The 20,502-nt window shown below is 39.3% G+C and overlaps 1 protein-coding gene across 1 annotated transcript in view; it reads left to right on the top strand.

The window, feature by feature from the left end:
- DIP2C (disco interacting protein 2 homolog C) overlaps positions 1-20,502 on the top strand; it is a 230,050-nt gene that overhangs the window by 185,252 nt on the left and 24,296 nt on the right. Inside the window, exons 30-33 of the mRNA XM_034061370.1 lie at positions 4,819-4,987; positions 5,945-6,115; positions 14,192-14,221; positions 15,875-15,936. Coding sequence (XP_033917261.1) covers positions 4,819-4,987; positions 5,945-6,115; positions 14,192-14,221; positions 15,875-15,936 — 432 coding nt within the window. The remainder of the gene's footprint in view (positions 1-4,818; positions 4,988-5,944; positions 6,116-14,191; positions 14,222-15,874; positions 15,937-20,502) is intronic.

Here is a 20,502-nt window from a genome sequence, read left to right as displayed (position 1 = left end):
CTGTACATTAGATAAACTTCTTTGTGAGATATCTCTGTCACTTCAGGACTGATTGCTTATCTGCTTACCATGTGCAGGTATGCTGTTAGTGCGCTGTATGCCAGCTGGGCATCTTTGGACTCTGCAGGTGGTGAGAGGTCCTTTACGTGTTCTCCAAAACCCCTTTTTTGTGTATGTAGTTGGTCTCCAAGAGAACTGAAGATTTAGTTTTGGCCCAAGTCCTGTGAAGCCTGGGTCAGGCATAGACCCAAATGCTCTCCTCTGGTGTGTACTGACCTTCCTACAAGCTCTGGTCCAGATGACTGAAGGCTTTTGCTTAGTCCCATTCAGGTTCCCTCAGCACTATGTTATCACATAGTTTGAATTATGGGCATGGCAACCAAATTATTTCAGGCTCTACTAAATACCCATTTGTCATACCTGTCCCTCAGCACCAAATGCCAAGTATCATCTGTATAAATCCAGAAACTAAACACATATATTTACAAGACTCAGCAGTACATACCTGCCTCCTGCAACTAAGGGGGAAAGCAGCTCACATCACCTGAGAAGGACACCTGAAATCATGGCAGTGGCGGGTCAGTACCCTGCCAAAATTCAATTGCAAATTTCAGTTGCCATTTGTCAACATTTATTGCCCTCCTGAATTTTCTGGAACTATAATAAAACCTCAGACTTTACCGTTAATCTGCCTCAGCACAACATGGGATAAATCTTCAATTCAATAGAACAGTTAAGTGCCAGAATATCCTTACAGGCATCTCCACATGCTGCCAAAACAGCCTGCCAGGCAATGGAACCGGTGTTGTGATCAGATGGTTTCATCATACCAAAATACATCCTGGTGCATTTAACTTGAGTGTTCTTGTCCTTGGGCAGCCCTTGCTTAGTGCAGGCACACAAGTCTCCTCACCTACTGCCAAAATCCAGGGCTTTGTCCATCACATGAATACTTTTTTTTTTAACCCAGATTGCTTTGCAGTCCCCTGAAGGAAGACAGCATTTCTGAAAGGTGATCTCCCACCTCAGCTACCACTGCATTTCACTTGTGTCTGCATCCCAGAAGTCGCTGTAACCAGGTGATGCAGGGATGCTCTGCAATCACTTCCCTTTTTTGTCTTCTTTATTGCCTATTCCTTTTGCATTTTTGAAATGCAAACAGATGTCCAGATCTGGTAGATTGTCTCTGCAGTTCTGCACTGTGACTGTCTGCTGCTGTTGTAAGACTCGTATCAGGAGACAGGGTTACTTTTGTGACAACAGATTTGTACAGCAGTGGAAGAAACAATCTTGGTTCAGTTCTTTCTGGGTATTCATATAACTAAAGTCTTGTACCTACTTCAATATATCATACATTGTTTCAATTTCAGAATAGTAATTTTAGTGTCTACAATTTATATTTAACCCCAGGTTTTCCTGATATACTGTCTGATGCCACAGTGTTCATCATGATATTGTTGCTTCCAGTGTGAGAATAGAAAAGCTGACAGCTTAACCATCTCTTGATGACTATGATGTTTCTAAGTGAGATGAAACTGTCCATTTGTTGAGTGCCTCAGTTTCAGGATTAACTCTACCATACCTAGAATGTAACATACCTAGATATACCCACCAAACGTGTCTACCATACCTAGAATTACATGAAAGTAGCACTGACAGAACTTCATACCAGTTCAGGACCATATCTAGTCTTATCCAGCATCTCTAAAGCAGCCTTCCACAGCTGCAGTCTGTTGGCTCAGCTTAGTTGTTGCCATCTGTACTAAGCAAACCCTTCTTAACATCTCACAGTGATTTGGAAGCACCAAAGTGGTAGAAATGTTTCAACCAGCTATACAAGGGAGTATCTTTTTTTCCTCAGCTTCTCTCCACCAAAACGTTGGTGACATACAGCTTCTCATGGGTTAACATGGAAGTATAAAGTCTGCAAATTTGCAAAGATACGGAGATACCAGGAACATTTTGTTGCTTGGAGTGATTCATAAAACCTGCATGTTTCTGAGATTGATTCAGGGAGGTGGGCCAAGTTATGACTGACAGTCATGGTAGCCAGGTGCTTTCCAAGCTGCTTCAGCTGTGGGACTGGCACATTCGCTCCAGGAGTATGTCTTCCTATTTCTTCTCCTAGCTCTACCAACTGCTCTAACAAATCAGATGGTATGCATGGGTTATTAAATCACAGCTCAGTAGACAAAGCCTGTGTTGGCCATCAAGTTTTCAGGCACAGTATTGTGTTTCTGTAGGTTCATGTACTATAGGCAAGAGCCACAAACATCTGAGGTTCTGCACCACAAAGTTTTGTTCCTGGCAGGTATTTCCTGTTATTACACAGTTTGATTCTGAGTATTTCTCTAGTAGATGAGGCCCTCAGTGATACAGTTTAGTGGTGGTCTTGGCAGTCCTGGGGTAATGGTTGGACTTGATCTTAAAGGTCTTTTCCAACCTACTTGGTTTTATGTTTCTATGAAATGCCTTGCTGCATGGCTGTTGGGTGGAGGTTAAGAGTAAACATAAGTGTCTGTCTTACTTGTCCAGTGTGATTTGATCAAGAGAGACAGTTCATTCCGACTCATTAGTGTTGCTGAGGGGGGAAAGATTTGTCTTTGGTGTAAATTTGTATTCCCAAATTCCACCATTTTGGACTAGTGAAATGGACTAGGAATCACTTTTTTGTTCTAATACTGAAAACAATGCACCTTTTTTCTCCCTTATTACTGTGGAGTTTGTGTGGACACTTCTCAGTTTGGGGATGAAGTTTGTTCTTTTAATTTTGGTCTTTGGGGGGCATTCTGCTTAGCTGAATAAGTGTCACTTAAGGGATCTTATTCTGGTTCTGAGTAATAATTCTCCCACTTTTGTCCCCCTGACAGCTTGTTTTAATAAGCAGTTCAGAATTTTTGTTTTCTCCTTATATTGGTTACATCAACTAGAGGAGTTCTGGGGTGGGGGAGGGGTTTGGTGCTGAATCTCTGTGTACAGTATTTGTGCAGATTGGACCCCATCTGAGATTCTTACTCGAGTGGTTACAGTTTCCTGATTGTAAGAATTATGTATTTACCAGAGATCACACACCTTGATTTTTTTGTGGGGCCCTAACCCTAAATTTGCAAAGAACTAAGGCCTTTTGGTCTTCTCTGAGAAACTTAATAGAATTGGCTTAGAAAGAAAGAGTGAAGGAGTGTTTATAATAAAAGCTGTTGCTACTCCTTAGCTGGGTTTGATCTGTCACTTTCGCTCAGGGCATGCTCCTTTCAGGTTTGGGTTACTTAGCCAACATCTCTTTTCACATGTTTATAAAGCACATGCTCAAGGTTCAGACAGATTTTAGTCTGATTCCATAAATGCAACATAAAAGCATAATGCTTCATTTGACCATCTTGTGGATAGTTGTTATGTCAGCCATATCCAACAACACATCACTTCTTGGCAGATCACGGGTCATGAATCATCAAGAGTGGCGTAAATGTGGACAAGCAGTCAAACATAAAATTTTTACTGTATGATAAATGAAATTATTTGAACTATAGTTCATACATATTCCATGATATCCTCTGGCTCATACTTCAGCAGAGACCTAAGCTATTTGGATTATCAACTGCCATCCTGGCTAGTCTTGTACACCTTTTATGCCTTTATCATACCAAGTAAAGACATACAGGTCACACAAACCTTGTTCTAAACTGCATAGCTTTTGAAAGCATTCTCATATGTTTCTGGGGGTTTGGGGAAAGTGGGGGCACTCACTCACCAAGAAGGGAAGCTTTCTGAGCAGCCCATCTTCAAGAATTGCAAAGGTGTGTATCTTCTTCCTAATGTCAGATGTTACAGGGATGCTCATATTCCTGAAAATATAATTCCATTTTGTGTCTTACCTCAGGCGCTTGGATTTGGAAACGTCAGCTTTACTTTATCAAGCTGGCATTTCAAATTTTCCAGTCATAAATGAATTTATCTCATGTGCATCATAAATCTCTGGAGCTTTATGGTCGCTTCTCAGAAGTTCCATGATCTGGGGGTTTTATGCTATGGCCATTCTCATCTAAGATGTGAGGGGACTGTAAAATTGATAGTAAATCTGCCTGAGTGAGCAACATAAGACCCATGGGAATTAAAAGACATCAAAATGGGAATATTTTTCCTCTTGGGAGAATCCTGAGTACCAGAAAAATTAGCTCTGGAATAATTGTTTCCTTCAGGGATCCTGGTAAGTGCCTTTACTCAATAATTATGATCACAGGATATCCAGTAAGCAAGAGATGTAGTATATTTGGGTTTTAAAGGTCATAAAACTTTCACAGGAGAAATCTAAAGCCACAAGGATTGTTAAATCTGGGGCAGATTTTTTCCATTGAAAATGATTGCAGACCTCTTGCTTGTCTCAGCAGGGGAGAGGTTATTTCCATATAAAGTAATCAAGTACTCGTTTAATCAAGGTATCTTAAAATGGTAATTGCTCAATTATTTGTCAGCAACACATAATTTTTGTTGATATTATAATGCTGTTTATTAGCACCATTAATAATGGAGCTATTTTGCTCTCTTCAGTACAGTTCTAACAGCAAAGGCTGTGGGTGTTTTGAGTTAATTAGTATTTTAGGAGTGTGTTGCCTGTGTTCCTCATGATTCCTCGTAGACTGCAAAGGTATAGCAAAAACCGGAGTTAAGCTTCATGTTAAACTACTGGACCTGTGGAGAACTACAAGATACTACATGATTCATCCAGTGCTGTGATAAACTTTACATTCTAGTGCCTATAGCTTGTAAACATCTGTAGATACTGGCATTAAGTGTGCATTAACAAATCTTGTGTCTTTACAGCGTCTATTCAGGACACCAGTCTATTTTGATTCCTCCCTCAGAACTGGAGACCAATCCCGCTCTATGGCTTCTTGCTGTGAGTCAGTACAAAGTGAGAGACACTTTTTGTTCCTATTCGGTCATGGAACTTTGTACTAAGGGACTCGGTTCGCAAACAGAGTCACTGAAGGTAAGTAATTCTGCCATCCTGCACAGCCTGTTGTCTGCACAGTAGTGTTTGAGAGCTTTTCCTGCCATGAAAAGCTGTGCTAAATGTCTGTAGCAAGGAGAAAATCATCACAGGGCAAGGGGCAGCTTCCACAGAACCTCTGTTATTCCTTGCCAAAGGCTATATATTAATATCAATCATTCTTTTTCAGATCACAGGGCTTTTAAACATCAAGGAAAGGCTTATTTACCTAAGCTTTCTGCTCTGTTTTGAAGCCTGTGTTGATAGGCAAGCGTTGGAAAACAGAGGTGTAAACATCCAAGAGGCCCAAGGAGTATTACACTCTGTATTATGTTTTATCAATTCCCTGATTATATGAAGTACCAGTTTGGTATAGGCCCCTGTAGTTAAATAATCACATACTTAAAAGTACTGTGTTGTTTTCACTGGATTGAACTCAGAGGGGAGGCATGGGGGGTATATGTACTTTTTATTTCCCCTCAGAATTAAAAGCCAGGTAGCCAGCTACATTTCTGTAATCATCTAGAATTTCCAATATGCTACTGAAATAAATCAGATCTTAGGATGCTGTTATTTAAGATGTCTCCAGCCCTTAACATCTTCACTTAATAACTTCCTAATCAGTTTTTCCAAGTCTAGACACTGCTTCCTGTTTGCTATTATTTGCTGGCTTTCTGAATTGATATTGGGAAATAGCATTCTCTCCATTAAGAATTAGCATACCCATCTCTTCCTATGTGCTAACACTGAGATGACAAGCAGGTATGTTTACTCTTCTATGGCTATTAGTCTGTCATCTGTTCTTCCGGCCTCCAAGAAAGATGGAAATTATACTGGTACCTCATCCTCTATTCTGCTGTTTCTCTGAAATCTAATATCTAGTACCCAAGTACTACTAACTTGTTTTCATTAGATCCACCCATTTGTGGCCTTCATTACATTTTAACTTCTTTTTAGGCAAGGGGACTGGACCTTTCACGTGTGCGGACATGTGTAGTAGTGGCTGAAGAACGACCTCGGATAGCTCTTACTCAGTCATTTTCAAAATTGTTTAAAGACCTTGGTCTCCATCCACGGGCTGTCAGCACATCGCTTGGCTGTAGAGTTAACCTGGCAATATGTCTGCAGGTAAGATTTTTCACTCCGTAAGCTCAGAGTTTTGACAAAATGGTGTTCAGTAAGAAGCTTTCATTGTATTTCCTTTGGCTGCTTGGTTGTAGACGTATTAAGAAAATGCATGTGGTACTTAATGTTTTTGCATACACAGCTAGTAAATTTCTGCTACGTTATCAACTATTTCATCCCTCCCATGCTTTCATGGTATTTATTCTGCCCATGAATACAGTAATTCAGAAAAGTTCATGGTAGTGGCAGAATGCATACTCTGTACTCCAGAAATAGTATTTAGTCATGTAATGTAAAATCCAGTTTCCAAGGGCTTACTTTAGTATGTTGCAAAACAGATTCCCTCTGTTTATGAAAGAATTCCAACCACTACTCGATTAACTAGATAGATATTTTCTGCTCATAGTTTATTGCTTACAATGGAAAATTATTTTGCTACATCTCTTTCATTCTGTTTTGATTCACTAATCAGAAGAAAGTACCCAGGGATAATATAGGATTTAACTTGCATTCTCCAGGAATCTTTATTGCATCATGATTGTAAGGACAGATTGAGCACTGTAGCTGTCTGGTCTGAATTTCTGAATAGCCTCTATGTTTTACGCCAAGCAAGTAGTTTTAGGCAGATCTATAGTCTATTATTTTCTCTGTCAGGTCTTCAAGTGAATAAAGTTAACTTGCCTTTTTATAAGGTGTTCCATTTTTAATGGATTTTACCTTATTTCTAATTTAAATTTATCTGGTAGTAGATTTGGCTATTTTTATTTTACTACATTTTTTTAATCTAGAATAAAGAATCTAATTTTTGTCATGACTCAGTGCACATCTTTTCTCTTTGATAAATAGATAAAGAATCTTTAGACATGCTCTTCTGATCTGTGTGTCATCTTTATGACTCCTGATCTCTTCCTGTCCTTCCAAATGTGGTATCAGAACTTCACATATTATTCCTGTAATAATGCCACAGGTGTCCTGCTCAGATGAAGTATGATTTCTGACTTAATAGTCTTTTTAAATAGTACAGGAATCATCTTTTGTATTGGCAGCTGCATTGGCTGGGAAGTACCATATCTATTTGGTCATCTACCATGTCTCTAACCTCTTCAAAGTCAATGTCTCCCCAGTAGAACTTGCCTGTACTCTATATGGCGCATCCAGCTTTTCCTATCTGGCAGTTACCCCTAGTTTACATCAAAGGATTTCTCCTGCATATAACATTGATGATTGCTTAGGTGTGGAAGCCACAACAGATCTTCCCAGTGACACTGCAATCACAGCATTTGCTAGTCTTTTCCTGATTGTAAATGTGAAGATTTTTTATTTTATCAAAAATAAAATAAAATGATCAGCACAGACCAGTATGGCTGTGTGTTGTGCGTGCTTTAGCCTTTTGCCCTGTTCAAAATCACTAAGGAATCCTAGCTTCCATCAGAACTTGTCTAAAAGTGACCTTCTAGGCTAGAATTAACCTTCATGTTACTAGAATATAAATACAAGAGGTATGCTACATCTCCATTACTGCTTGCTTTCTCTCTGACTACCAGCAGAGTATCCCTTCAGCCCACGGTGGCTTTGTTTTTTATTATCAAATGTATGACAAGGCAAAGCTGAACAGGGTTAAAAGTCTTTCTGTGTCCCAGATGTAGAGTTTTTTAGTTTGACATTCTGTAATTGCTGACGTAATGTTCTCCAGGAATGAAAGTTCAAGAAAATTTTCTGTAGTCTCACAAGCAGCACTTGAATACTTCTAAACAGTTCTACTCTAATAAAACTTAATCAGTAGTCTTTAGAGAAAAGTACATCTTGTAGGTTAGAAACATCTATGTACTCAAACAGCATCTTCCCCCATATTTCTGGCATGGATTTGACACAAAAGGTACTGACTGAGGTATTGAAGTCTATTCTACTGAATGTTTCTTTGCAAGAATATAGGCTTCTTCATTTCTTTATCCATATCTAAAGTCCTGTGTGATGACAATGCAGAGAGGATGCTGAAGTTTAAAACCCAGCCACAGTCTCTCTCACCCCCCCTCCCCGCTCCCGAAGGGATGAGGAGGAGAATCAAAGGAATGTAACTCCCACGGATTGAGATAAGAACAGTTTAATAACTAAGGTATAACACAAATCACTACTGCTACCACCAATAATAATAATAATGATAAAGGAAATAACAAGTGAAGAGAATACGACACCTCACCACCTGCTGACCGATAACTCACCCCACCCTGCCCAACCGAGCACTGACCGATACCTCCTCCAACCCTCCCAGAGCACTAGCCCTTCCAGATCACCCTCCATTACATCCTGGACATGACGTGCTATGGTATGGAATACCTCTTTGGCTAGTTTGGGTCAGGTGTCCTGTCTCTCCTTCCTCCCAGCCTCCCCTCCTCCCTGGCAGAGCATGAGCTCAGAAAGTCCTTGGCCAGGGTAAACATTTGAGCAGTAACTAAAAACATCACTGCTATCAGCACCGTTCCCAGCCCAAAAGTCAAAACACAGCACTGCACCAGCTACCAAGAAGGAGAAAACATGACTGCTACTGCTGAACCCAGGACAGAGGAGAACTCAGAAAACATGTAGGACATCTTTAGGCACTCCTACCTGGGACAGCACAAATTGGGTGGTATCACTTTAGGCCAGTTAGCAGGTGTGGGTTGGTGTGCTTTCTTAGTCAGCAACTAACCAAGCTTAAACACTTGGCTGGAAGGGGCACAGCAAGCAGCAAGAACACTACTTTCCCTTGAGCAGAAAGGGAAAATTGAGGAGAAAGAGGTGAGCTGGTTACTTGGTAACTGTAGCTTTCTTATATGCTCCTGTATCTTTAGCCATTTGGATGTGTTGTTGTGATGTCATTTACAGAGGAGGGGAAGAAGGGAAGTGATGGCATACCTTCACAGCTGACTGCTCTGACTCTTCTGGCAAATCAGGATGGGGCCCATAAGCTCTCCCCTGCAGCTCTGGTTGTAGCTACTTCTGGAAAATCACTGAACTTATGTGGCTTCTGGTCTGTGGAGGGAAATGAAGGTTGCTGTAGATAGCAAGGACAAGTTAACTGCAGAAGTTTGCTTGCCACTAATGAAAGTCTCCATTGAAGGCTTGCAGTGATCTCGTTACTGTTCAAAGTGGCTGCTTCACTTCTGAGACAAGTAGTTTGTTCAGGACAAATAATAAAATCAGGGGCACTAAGCAGCATTAAGCCAGATTCAATGCCCAAGTATGCCTTGTTGGAAGTAATATTGTGCTGGATCTGCCTGGTTAACTTTTTAGAGTTAACTTTTTTCTTAGCATCCTGTATGGAGCTGTATAATGTTTATAGCACAGTGGTGGTTTACCTATTGCTGAACAGTGCAGCAAAGCATCAAGGCTTTCCCCATTTCTTACTCAGCCCACTTCTTTACCACTCCACTGCCCACAGTGAGTATGCTGGGGAAGAGTAAGAGGCTAGGAGGGGACACAGCCAAGAAAGCTGTACCAAGCTGACCTGGGACTTCCCACTCCATATAATGTCATGCTCAGCATTAAAAAAGGAGGGGAGAACAGGGGCAGGTGTGGTCTTCCTAAGTAGCCATTGCTCAGAGACTGGCTGGGCATCATTCTACTTGTGGGAGGTGATGAGTGATTGCTTTGCATCTTTTTTTTCTCCTTAATTCACTCATTAAACTCTCTTTATCTTGACCGATTGGTTTTCTTGGCTTTGCTCTCCTTATGCTCTCCAGTGTCCTGCTAGGAAGAGAGTGAGTGAGCAGCTGAGTGGGTACTTAGCTACTGTATGGATTAGCCCACTACAAACATGCTGGAAAGCTGTATACACTCGGAGAAACTGGAAGTCCTAATCAGCATGGAGTTAGGCTGTATTTTTAGTTGGCTGTGTACATCCACCTTTTGATTAACTTAGCTGAAGTTTGCTTCTTAGATGGTTCTTTACTGAAATTCTTGAAAGAGTTATTGAATCACACTATAAAAGTAGATAACTCTCTGAAGGAATATTATTAATTATACTGACTGTGAGCTTAAGAAGAACAGAGAACCTTGAGCAAGGTGATAAACAGCCTGGCTTAGTGTCAGGCTTCAGTGGGTTTTACTAGGATGCTGCATCTCAGTCCATAGGACAAACTAGAAGCTGTATGCTGTCTAAGAGTGATGTGGCTGGAATGAAGAAAAGACATTTCATAACAGGCTATGTTTAGTAATGTTACCCTTCCAAGTGGAATGTTTTTTGAAGCATTTAAGCTGAGGGTAGTTTGTCAAGTTTTAAAGAGGTTTGAAAAATTGCTAAAGATGTTACTTACAACAATCACTGTAAAATGTGTCATTTTGATTGAGAATAAGATAGAGATAAAGATACAGGATTGTGTCCTTTGGAGCATCTGGTAGTAGACACTGCCAAAGACTGGATACTGAATTAAACTGAATGCTCTTTCCAAACTGTCTGGAAGTTTATGGCTAGTGATATTCCAGGATAGCCTGTGGGCTATTCTGTTTTTCTGGGCTGAGGAACAGAATGAATTTTAATCCTTGATCAACAATATTCCTGAAATTAGCATTGTCTCCAATATGTTCCAGAAATGGGTAATGCTTTCTGAATTCTTCACACTGCATAAAAATACTTCTAAAGATGTTTGAGTCGATAGCATCTACCGAATTGTGCCATCCGTAAGATCGACATGTGGTTCCTGGAACATCATCTTTCACAGAAATAACTGGGATCCAGCCTTTCAAAAATATGTATCTACTAATCACCCTTCTAATCATATCTCAGTATTTAGGTATTGACCCTTACCAGCAAAAACCTTATCCAGGCTTTCTTCTGAATGGACTGCTTCTGATGCAACTTGGATGTGCTCTTTGATACCCTCTTCATTTCCAATTTTTTGGACAAATTTAAGACTTGACTGTTTCAAAGGGAAGGTATACTGATTTTTCCAAAAAGCTTTTACTGTTGTTCTCCCCCTCTGAAAAGAAAGGGGGGAGTGTGGAGGTGTATATGTGTAAATGTGTATGTGTGTGTTTGTATAAAAACTTCATAGCAAAATATGATCTCTTATTAAAAATTACTTTGAAAAGGAAATCATTATCATAATCCCTTTCATACAAAAGAACCTTAGTCTACCAAATGATCCTAATTTCAGGATTAAGATCACTGACAGACTAATGCATTGTAATTTGTAATCATTTCCTCTCAGATTTAGAGCAAATATGCTGTTTCTTTTGATGTAGTCATTTTAGACTAGTTTTTTAGAAAATACATAATTTTAGAACATAAATATTTTAGAAAATAAATAATTTCTCCATCTTTAGAGATGCCACTAATTTCTGACCTTTTGTGGCTGTACAGTCACAGGTAGTGGTTGTGGAATTTCTGAGATGAAAAGATTGCATCCAGAATATTTTTAATTCTCATTAACTAGCATCTTAGCATTCTCAAGAGAGAGAGAAAAATAGATCTGAAAAGTAGCCTGTTTTTTACAACAGCACAGATGGCTCTCTAGGATTTTAGCTGATTTCCATTTAAACACTCAAAATAAGTTTTCCATTTTATTCAACATGTTACTCAATTTCAGTTGAGGAAAAACTTCCAGAAGTTGTTCATTTTCCTCAGTTAACCCTGAAACTGTACTAACAGATCTGCCCAAGCTAGGGCAGAAGAGCAGGATTCATCTTGCTGCTTTTATGCCACCTCTTAAGTGAGACAGCAAGGTTGAGTTATCCAATATCCATCTATAGTCAATACAATCAAATAAAGACTTCAAGGGTGAGCTTGAGCTTCATTCAGCCTATCTAAGGTGCCTGTCTTGTGATAGGATTCATCACCATGAAGAAATCCTTCCTACCTTATACTGCATCTTTCTTCTTTGATGGTAGAAGTTATATTATATGGATCCTTCCTTCACTAGCAAAGGAAACTTTAATAGTGAATTTAGGGCTCAAAGTTAATGTTTCTTTTTACTTAGTGATAGGTAAAATGTTCTGAGGATATTCCATGTCAAAAGTAATAAGGGATAGCTCTGTAGAATGTGATAGGAGACCATGCACTTTGCCAGAGGTATGATTCACACTTAGCAATGTAGAAGAGCTCTGAGTGAGCTCCTTCAGATTCTTTTTTCCCACCTTTACTATGAGTCATGCCACAATGTTCATTTCACATCTCCAGCTGCTGTCCTTACGTACGTGAGATTGCTAAGTGTACATCAAAAATTCCATTTCTGAACATCACTGGAGCAGAAGCAGACTCACAGTAAACGTTGAGGCCACATCCTTAGATAGCAAAACAACACAAAATGCAAAACAATAGCTTTTTTTAATTCTTAGGACTTCTGATTGCCTAGTTCCTGGCTTTTCATTCTGGGGAGGGAAGCAGGGGAGTGCATGCAGTTTGGCCTTTGACTTCAGTGGAAATCAGGTACAGGCTGGCACATGGTCATCCCTACTGCTGACTTGGGGCAGTTCTCTGTCCAGTTTTGACCTGCGACATTTTCCCAGAGAATAAAAGCCTGGCATGTTGCAGAGGTTCATACAGACGAGGGATGGTTCACTGGTGCCTATGCATGGGCAAGAGTTTTATTTAGTCCAACCGATGTCACTTACGATGTACCCATTTTCAGACAGAAAATTACGTTTGGCCCGTTTTATTTCCTTGAACAGTACCTCGCATCTCCTTAAGTATGAGACATAACAGAAGTCATGTTGTTTTTTTCCTGTTACCAGCATTACAGATGCTCTCTATCTCTGTCTCACAAAATAAATGTGCACAGACAAATTGGGTCAGTCACTCTGGTCTTGGATAAGACTCTGCTTCTTTTGAAACGCTTTCAGAGGATCTCAGCTGCAGCTGGCTACAGAAGGACGCTGCTGAGACTTCAGCTGCTGTTTCTCGAGCCCTTTAGTTAAAAGCTGTAAGAGGCTCTGGTATTTTCAAAGTCTTCTGTGAACCTGCAGTATAGTCACAAGCAATGAATTATGTAACTGGTGGATTTCAGCAATTCTCTTGCTTTCTTGCAGTTACACTGCAGTGTTCAACCTGGATTATTAGTAATATTTCTATTTTGGGGCAGCAATGTAATAAGCAGATTCATCCCATTTTTTAAAATGGTTAATTTCCCCGTGCATCCAAAATAAAGCTGGTTTAAGATGCTCTGCGGCAGCTTCATGTAGTCTTTACCTTTGCTGGAGTTCAAAAGGTTGAAGAGAGGGATGTGGGACACAGTGCTCTCAGCTGTTTATTTTGACAAGATGCAGGGTAAGTCCCACTGCAGCCATCTCGTGTTAGATGCTCCATGTGACAGTAGCAGCTCAGGACTAGTCACCACTGTGTTTTATCTTTGCTGCGTTACTGGTTGTGGTGGTGAACTGATGGGTTTTTATCAGCTTTTAATTTTGCTGTTCTTTATATGTATTACTCTGTTTACCATAGCGAGTAGACTAAGAATGAAGAATTACTGAGCTGTGCAGTTTAGTTATGGTCTTCTAGTGTTTAGGTTGTGGACAAAGCCTTGATTTTATTTCACTTTAGGAACAGTTTAATCTGTATAAAAAAAGGTGTATCTCTCCCTGTTGTATACTAAATATTTTTTTCCCAAAACATAGAGAGCTTAGTTTTCATTTCCAGAGGATATCACTCACAAACTTCTTACTGTAGAGAAATTACAGACCTGGAACCCCTGTCTCAATGGATGTGCATTAAAGTATCAGGGCCTTAATGTTTATTGACTTCTTCACCAAAACCAAAGAAAAAAATCAGTCTGCTAGGCACATTTTCCACTAACAATGTTGTCTGTAGTGTCCTAAAACCATTGAAGTCTGTTTGTCCAAGGTTAGCAGTCTACAGCTGTCTCTTCTGTTGCTCTACTAAAATGTTGACACCTCATTTTTTACTTTTTTTAACCTTTAATGGTATAATGGTTAATTTGTAAGATTCCTGTATTTGACATTGTTTTTCTTTTTATTTTACTCCCTGCTTTTTGCATTTTCCTCTTTTTTTTTCCTCCCACCCTTCATTCCCATTTCTTTATTATTATTTTCGTCTTGTGTTACCTTCTTTCCTTCTCTCCCTCATCCCTGCTATTCCTGCTGCTATAGCCTCACAGGCTGGGGAAGCTGGCCGAGCAGGTAGGGGATTTTCATGTTCCCTCAATACCCACCTATCAGCTTCCAACAGTGGGACAGACTAGAAATTGAGTCTGGAGATTTGGGGATTTTCAGATCCTTCTATGAAATTATAAGCAAGTCCAGTATAGCTTTACCTGGATGCAGATTTCATCAAAGCTGTCTGTTGTAACTATTTCATTCACACTGAAAATAACAAATACCATAGTGATTGTCTCTGATTTTCAAACTTGACTGTTTCCATTGTTTTATAAATCAATTCAGGTTTGGTTTTATTTTTAAAGATAACCAATTTTCCCTTGATTTTGGTTTGTTTGGGTCTTTTTTTTTAACATTGCATATATTTCAAATAAGTTCTCCACTCAGCACTAGTCTGTTACACTGCTGAGTTTACTAGTAGACTGAAAATCGTGTCGTTAATAGCTAGAGAGGTTATTGTATCTTGTATTGTGTGTAACAAGCTAAAGAGGCTAACATGCATGTGCAGCTCTATTACTCTTTTTCTCTTCTGGTGGTGGGTCACTATCAGTAACTGTACTGTAAGTACCAGCTGGAAGTGGTAACTCTTTTCCTCTTCAGATACAGGAACTCCATCACAAATTGTGGAACTACCAACCAGTATTGCAGAAATGTAATATTTATCTCTAGCCATTCCTGATGTGAAGAATTTTACTTTGTGATATACCCCAGACAGGACAGAAATCACTAGGAGTTGATGTTGCCTGCTGTTTTGAATAATAAATATCTAAATAACCGATAAAGGAGTTCCTGCACCTCTAGATTACCAGGGTTAGGTGAATTTATCTGCTGAAAACACACATTCCAGTGTTCCAGAATGGAGTTGTGCGTTTCATCTAGCTTCATCTGCTTAGCAGTGACACAAGGTGTGCAGCAAAGAGCCGTAGACTAGAGCATTGAGAAGTCACAGAATGTTTAGTGGTAATGAGTTTGAAGTTTCAGCTAAGGAAGATCACTGCAGGTTACAAAACTGCAGCAAAGCTGTGGGTGGAAAGGCCTGAAAGACTGTATCATCTCCACATGAAGGGAAACTAAAATTAGTCTACTGCTTTTCAAGTAACTAAATATTGTGACATAAAGCAAGGATTTAAATTATGCAGTGGAAGACTAAAAGGGAACAGAATTGCTTACAGACCTTCAGTCCGCATTGGTTCATGTCATGCGTGCTACCTTTACTATCTTTAGCTTCAAGTATATTCTCTGTTGCATGTATGGAAGACTCAGTAAACCATGCTTCACATTCCTGACCATGTGCTTCTGCCATTAAACTGTGTCTTCTCAGCAATTTCTGCCTTCCTTTATATGGCAAAACCTGTTTAACATTTTTTGTATGTACACACGTGCTGATTACTTGGCCTTTTATCCAAATAAAAGCTACATTGCCATGTGTTTGGTTAAGTAGTATGGCCGCTTGATGTTTTTCTGAACCCCAAGGTAACAGGTACCTGACGGTAGGTATGTTTTCCAGTGCTCTTTCTGATTCTGTAAAGCTGAGCTTTGTTTGATGAATAGTTTAAATATAACTTGTCATTTGATTAGCATAACAAAAAGTGAAATGAATGTTCAGTTATTTTGAGGATAAAACTCTTTTATGCTCCTCTCCTTCAAGTTCTGATTAGCTGATGTTGTTGTTTACAGGGAACATCTGGACCAGATCCCACCACTGTGTATGTTGATATGAGGGCACTGAGGCATGACAGGTCAGAACCACCTTTTTCTTTTTCTCTAATAAACACAATTAACAGTTTCTAGCAAGAAAGCTACTTCAGCACACCTCGTAGTCATGAAAACCTGTGTAGTCCTCCTAAATAATTTGTGCTAACTCCTACCAGTGAGCAGACAGACATTTTTATTGGTTGGTGAATTAATTTTACCACTGACAAAACTGAAGCATCTGACATCACCACTGTGATGACTAACAAGATTTCCCTGCTTTTATTGCCTTCAGGATTTCATGACACTTGCATTCAGGTGTTGCAAGCCTAGACAGTCCCTGAGAAATGGTGACCTGTTGGTCTTCTTAGCTTCACAGAGTTGTTTCTGCTCAGCTGGCAAACAGCAGGGAGACCATGGGGGGAATTTGCTGCAATTCTTAATGCTGCAGGATTATGAGGGAATGGATCATTGGCTTCAGCCATTGTGAGCAACCACATTCTGTAACTGTGGGTACCTTCTAGTTCTGTTTTTCATGTTGGATATACACAAGAAGCAGGAACTAAAATTTATTACTAAGGTCATTAAGATGACTGAAATCTTATGGTTGGAATGAAACTTGTGATTTTAGATGTAATTTAGGAAATTCCCATGCACATGTATTTCAGTTTTCCAATACTTTGGTTAAAAGGCTAGCAGGTAGTCTCTTTACAAAGTTTTAACAAAACAATAGTTTCATTAACTCTGGAAGGAAAGGAGGAGGAGGGAGGCTGTTCTTTCTCTTTCTTGCTTCTTAAAAGCTTAGCAAAGAATTTGTTGCTCTTAGGTGAATATGAATTCTGGCTATATCAAAGTGACCAGGTCAGCTTGCAGGATGCAGACCTCAGGGCACTGCAGGCCCAAATTATCCTCTGGATAGTTAAGTCAGATGCACATACAGATATGTTCTTGTTTAGCAGATGAATGAAAGGAACTGCAAGACAGTTGACTCTCTCAACATTTCTTTATTCCTTTTGCACATAGTTATCAACAGTAATGCTTATATTTGATCCATCCTTTGAGATACTACTGTCTGCATAACCCAAAAGTAGAAAATTTGGTCTTGCTGATCCAGCAACTGCAGTTCTTTGTAGACACAGTCCATGCTCATACTCAACCCAGTGAAAAAACATGTGTTTTTATAAAAAGGAGTAATTGTTATGTGAGCCTGACATCTCTGCATTGCACTTTTGAAAGGAGGTTCCTTGAGAAATCGAAAATTCTGTATTATTTATGTTGTAAAAAGCAAATTAGAAGTGGGGCATTTCTTTACCTAATAGCAGAGCAAAAACTGTGATCAGGATAGGTCTCATCCATCCTGTGGATTCTTCTGCACTCACTGGAAAGGCACACACACCACCAGTGTATTATAGTTACTGCAGACATGCACCAGCATGGGATGAATTGAACTTTAAGGTACTTTTCTTTCTGTCTTGGTAAGGAAGGAACCTTTGAAATCAAATGCTTAGTTTTTAATAGACGCAGTAAACTGAGATTTATTTACCCATAGTGTTTGCTTTAATCTCAGAGCTCTGAAATGGTTGCTGTTAAGTTGAACACTATGTAGGTAGATCCCTGTAAGCATCATTCAAGTGCAGAAGAAAGAGCTGATGAATCATTAAAACTACAGTTGTAGCTATAGAGGAGAAAGAAAAAAGCAAGTTTAGATTAATTCCTTATTTGGAATTATTTTTGCTGAGAGGAGAAGGAAATTTATAGAACATCCATTGGAAATGAAGTATATAGAAACATACATAGAAAGAGAACATGGAATTTACAATTAGTTAATAAAAATTATAAACAATGAAAATAAATTTGTATATATTTATATAGAGGAAATTAAGGTCTACTGTTCATAAAAGCTGCATAAACCATGGGTATACTATTTCCCTGCCTTTAGCATGTCATTGAGAAGTAGGCATCGTTACTGAGATCAGACTTTGCAGTATATTAATTTATATTTAGTGACTAGTTATACAGAACATGAAATATGATCTTTAGAGTTGGCTTCTCAGATTGTGGTAATGTAGATTTTAATTTGATGGATTAAAGCTGTGCCTCATTTACTCAGTCCTGTGGAATTCAGAATTAGATTCATGGGTCATAAATTAGGAGAGAAAACAACTTTATTTGACATAGTCTCTTCACACTTGCTGTTTCTAACCATTTTAGTGGAACCGAATGTCACTATTGCTTAACAGTAACTGAAAGATTGCTGTATATAGATGCGAGACTGTGTAGTAACAACCCACCAAGTCTTTGCAGGTCAGCCAGTCCCCCAGCAATCTGAAGAGTTTACTCTGTACATTTAATGTGAGAAGTTTTTTCACATTTTCTTGTTTAGAGGTTATTTTCCAGAATTTGAAAAAGACTGAACTTCTTTTTTTTTTCCTTGCCATGATAACACTTTGTAGTTCCTGCAAAAAGCAGCTGTAGCTCATCTCTTCGAGACTATTCAAGTCCTATTCACATCGATAGAAATTAAATATCAGGTTTAATATATTATTTCAGCTCATCTGGTAATTTTGTATTTGCATACTTCAAAGCTTAGGAAAATGTCGTCATTTGATGGGAGTTTAGATCAAAATATATGCAATCTGGGTAGAGATCTAGGAGTGGTCCATCAACCAAACTAGGTATTTTCTCCCAGCTCTCACTGAATTTGGATGTTTTGCTCCTTAGGTCAGGTTGGAAGTTCTCAAACACTTTATTTGTACCTCTGTGTGGTTTTGACCACCAGTCCATTGGTATAGCTGCTGGGACTCTGCAGCTCTGGCCGTAGTTGCCATCCGAGGGAAATGGCTGGGACTAGGCTCACCTGGAGGGCAGGAAACTTGTACCAAGGGGTACAACAACTCAGTCGGTGGCTGGCATCAGTTATGTTAGTGGAAAAAGGCTCGATTGCCTAGCTGTGAGCATCTACTGGAGTACAGGAGCTATTCCAGCAGGGTCTCCCATAGAGCTCATGTTGTATTTACTAGCACTAATGAGATGTCCCAGGCATCCTGTGCTGTCCCAACTGACATTAGAGCCTCTTTTTGGAAGCTGAGTAGCATCCTAATAGCAAGACTACACAACAATACATCAGTATTGTTGTACTCAGTATCTCATCGATTTTCTATGAATCAGTGTCCTCAGGATGGCCAAGAACGAGTGAGCAAAGAAAGACACATCCCACATGGGCTGTTTAGTGAAAAACCAGGAGAAGACTTCTGAGTTAGCTCCAACTGTCTGATACACCCCTGTGCTGCAATGCAATGTAGTATAGAGAGGTTAACTCAGATCCAAAAGGAAAAATACATGGATTAATGCTTCACCACGCATGAGCTGGCCTCGCAGCAGGCTGCAATGGCACAGAACTGCTGCTGACTCACTGTACAGCTCAGGTCATATAAATGTACAGGGAGGGCAGATGCAACAAAATTCCCTGTTGGGTTGTTGGCTGCATCTCTCTGCTACTGCCTCTGGGAAAAACAACTTTACACACACACACACACAAAATACACGCACAAAATAAAAAGAAAAATAAATAGGAGAAGTAGGTTATCATTCATATTCTTGTCCCACTGTCTTAACCGCTGGTTTTCAGATTACTCCATCATCATTTTAGACCAGTCGTGTTCTCCTCAGAAAGCTTTTCAGGTGGTTAAGCACAAGATACCTAAATACGCTAAAACCTGCGAGGTGCTTGGAAGATTAAAAAAGAGAGAGACACTTTTCACATCACGCCAAAGCACCATATACATGAAAGATGTTGGCTTTTATAACACTTGCATGCTTTTGTAGCAGTAGCGATGTAAATTTAAAGCCCAAGCATCCCTTTTATCCAGGGCATTCTAAAACAGTATAGACATGTATTTATAATATTAAAAATGTCCAACAAAAAATACATCAGTGATATTAACATAAAAATTTCACAGCCTCCTCATCCTTAAGAGCATTATTTCTTCATGCAAAAATAATTTATTGGCAAAACAAGCTGCCTTATCAAACTGAGAATAGACCTCGTGTATTCAAATTAAATCTGCCTTTCACATAGACAGGGCAAAAATAGCTTTTGAGTGTTTGAAGAACAGGTCAGGCTGAATTTTCAGATGTTTAAATATAGTTGTGAGTATTCTAAACATACTTTTTTCTTAGAATCATTCATAACTGTTTTCAAAATGTTGCGGGTTTAATCTGCTAAACTTTGGAATTACCTTGTATTTGTAACTATGTTGGCATGCATAAGAAATAAATACCATGAAAAATGTTAAAATATTCTGACTGCTTTGGATTTGTACTCTGTGTGTTAAGATAGGAACCGCCTGAAGGACTGATCCATCTGGTGATGGCTGAGAGAAATCATTGATCTTCTCTTAAAGTTGAAACTTACTGCAAATCCTGTAGATAAACATTCCCTTGTGTCCCAATAGTCTTTTCTATAGCAAAACTTCGTCCCTTGTATCCTAATGTTGTGTTCTATATCAGAACCTTATCCAGAGTTTATTTTAAAAAGACAAATTAAAAGGAAACAAATCCATTGCAGTCTATGTCTACCCTCAAAAGCCAGTAAAAATGTCAACAGTCACCTT

Source organism: Melopsittacus undulatus, chromosome 1 (assembly GCF_012275295.1).
Source record: "Melopsittacus undulatus isolate bMelUnd1 chromosome 1, bMelUnd1.mat.Z, whole genome shotgun sequence".
Taxonomy (NCBI): Eukaryota; Metazoa; Chordata; class Aves; order Psittaciformes; family Psittaculidae; genus Melopsittacus; species Melopsittacus undulatus.
This window is presented reverse-complemented; position numbering and strand designations above follow the sequence as displayed.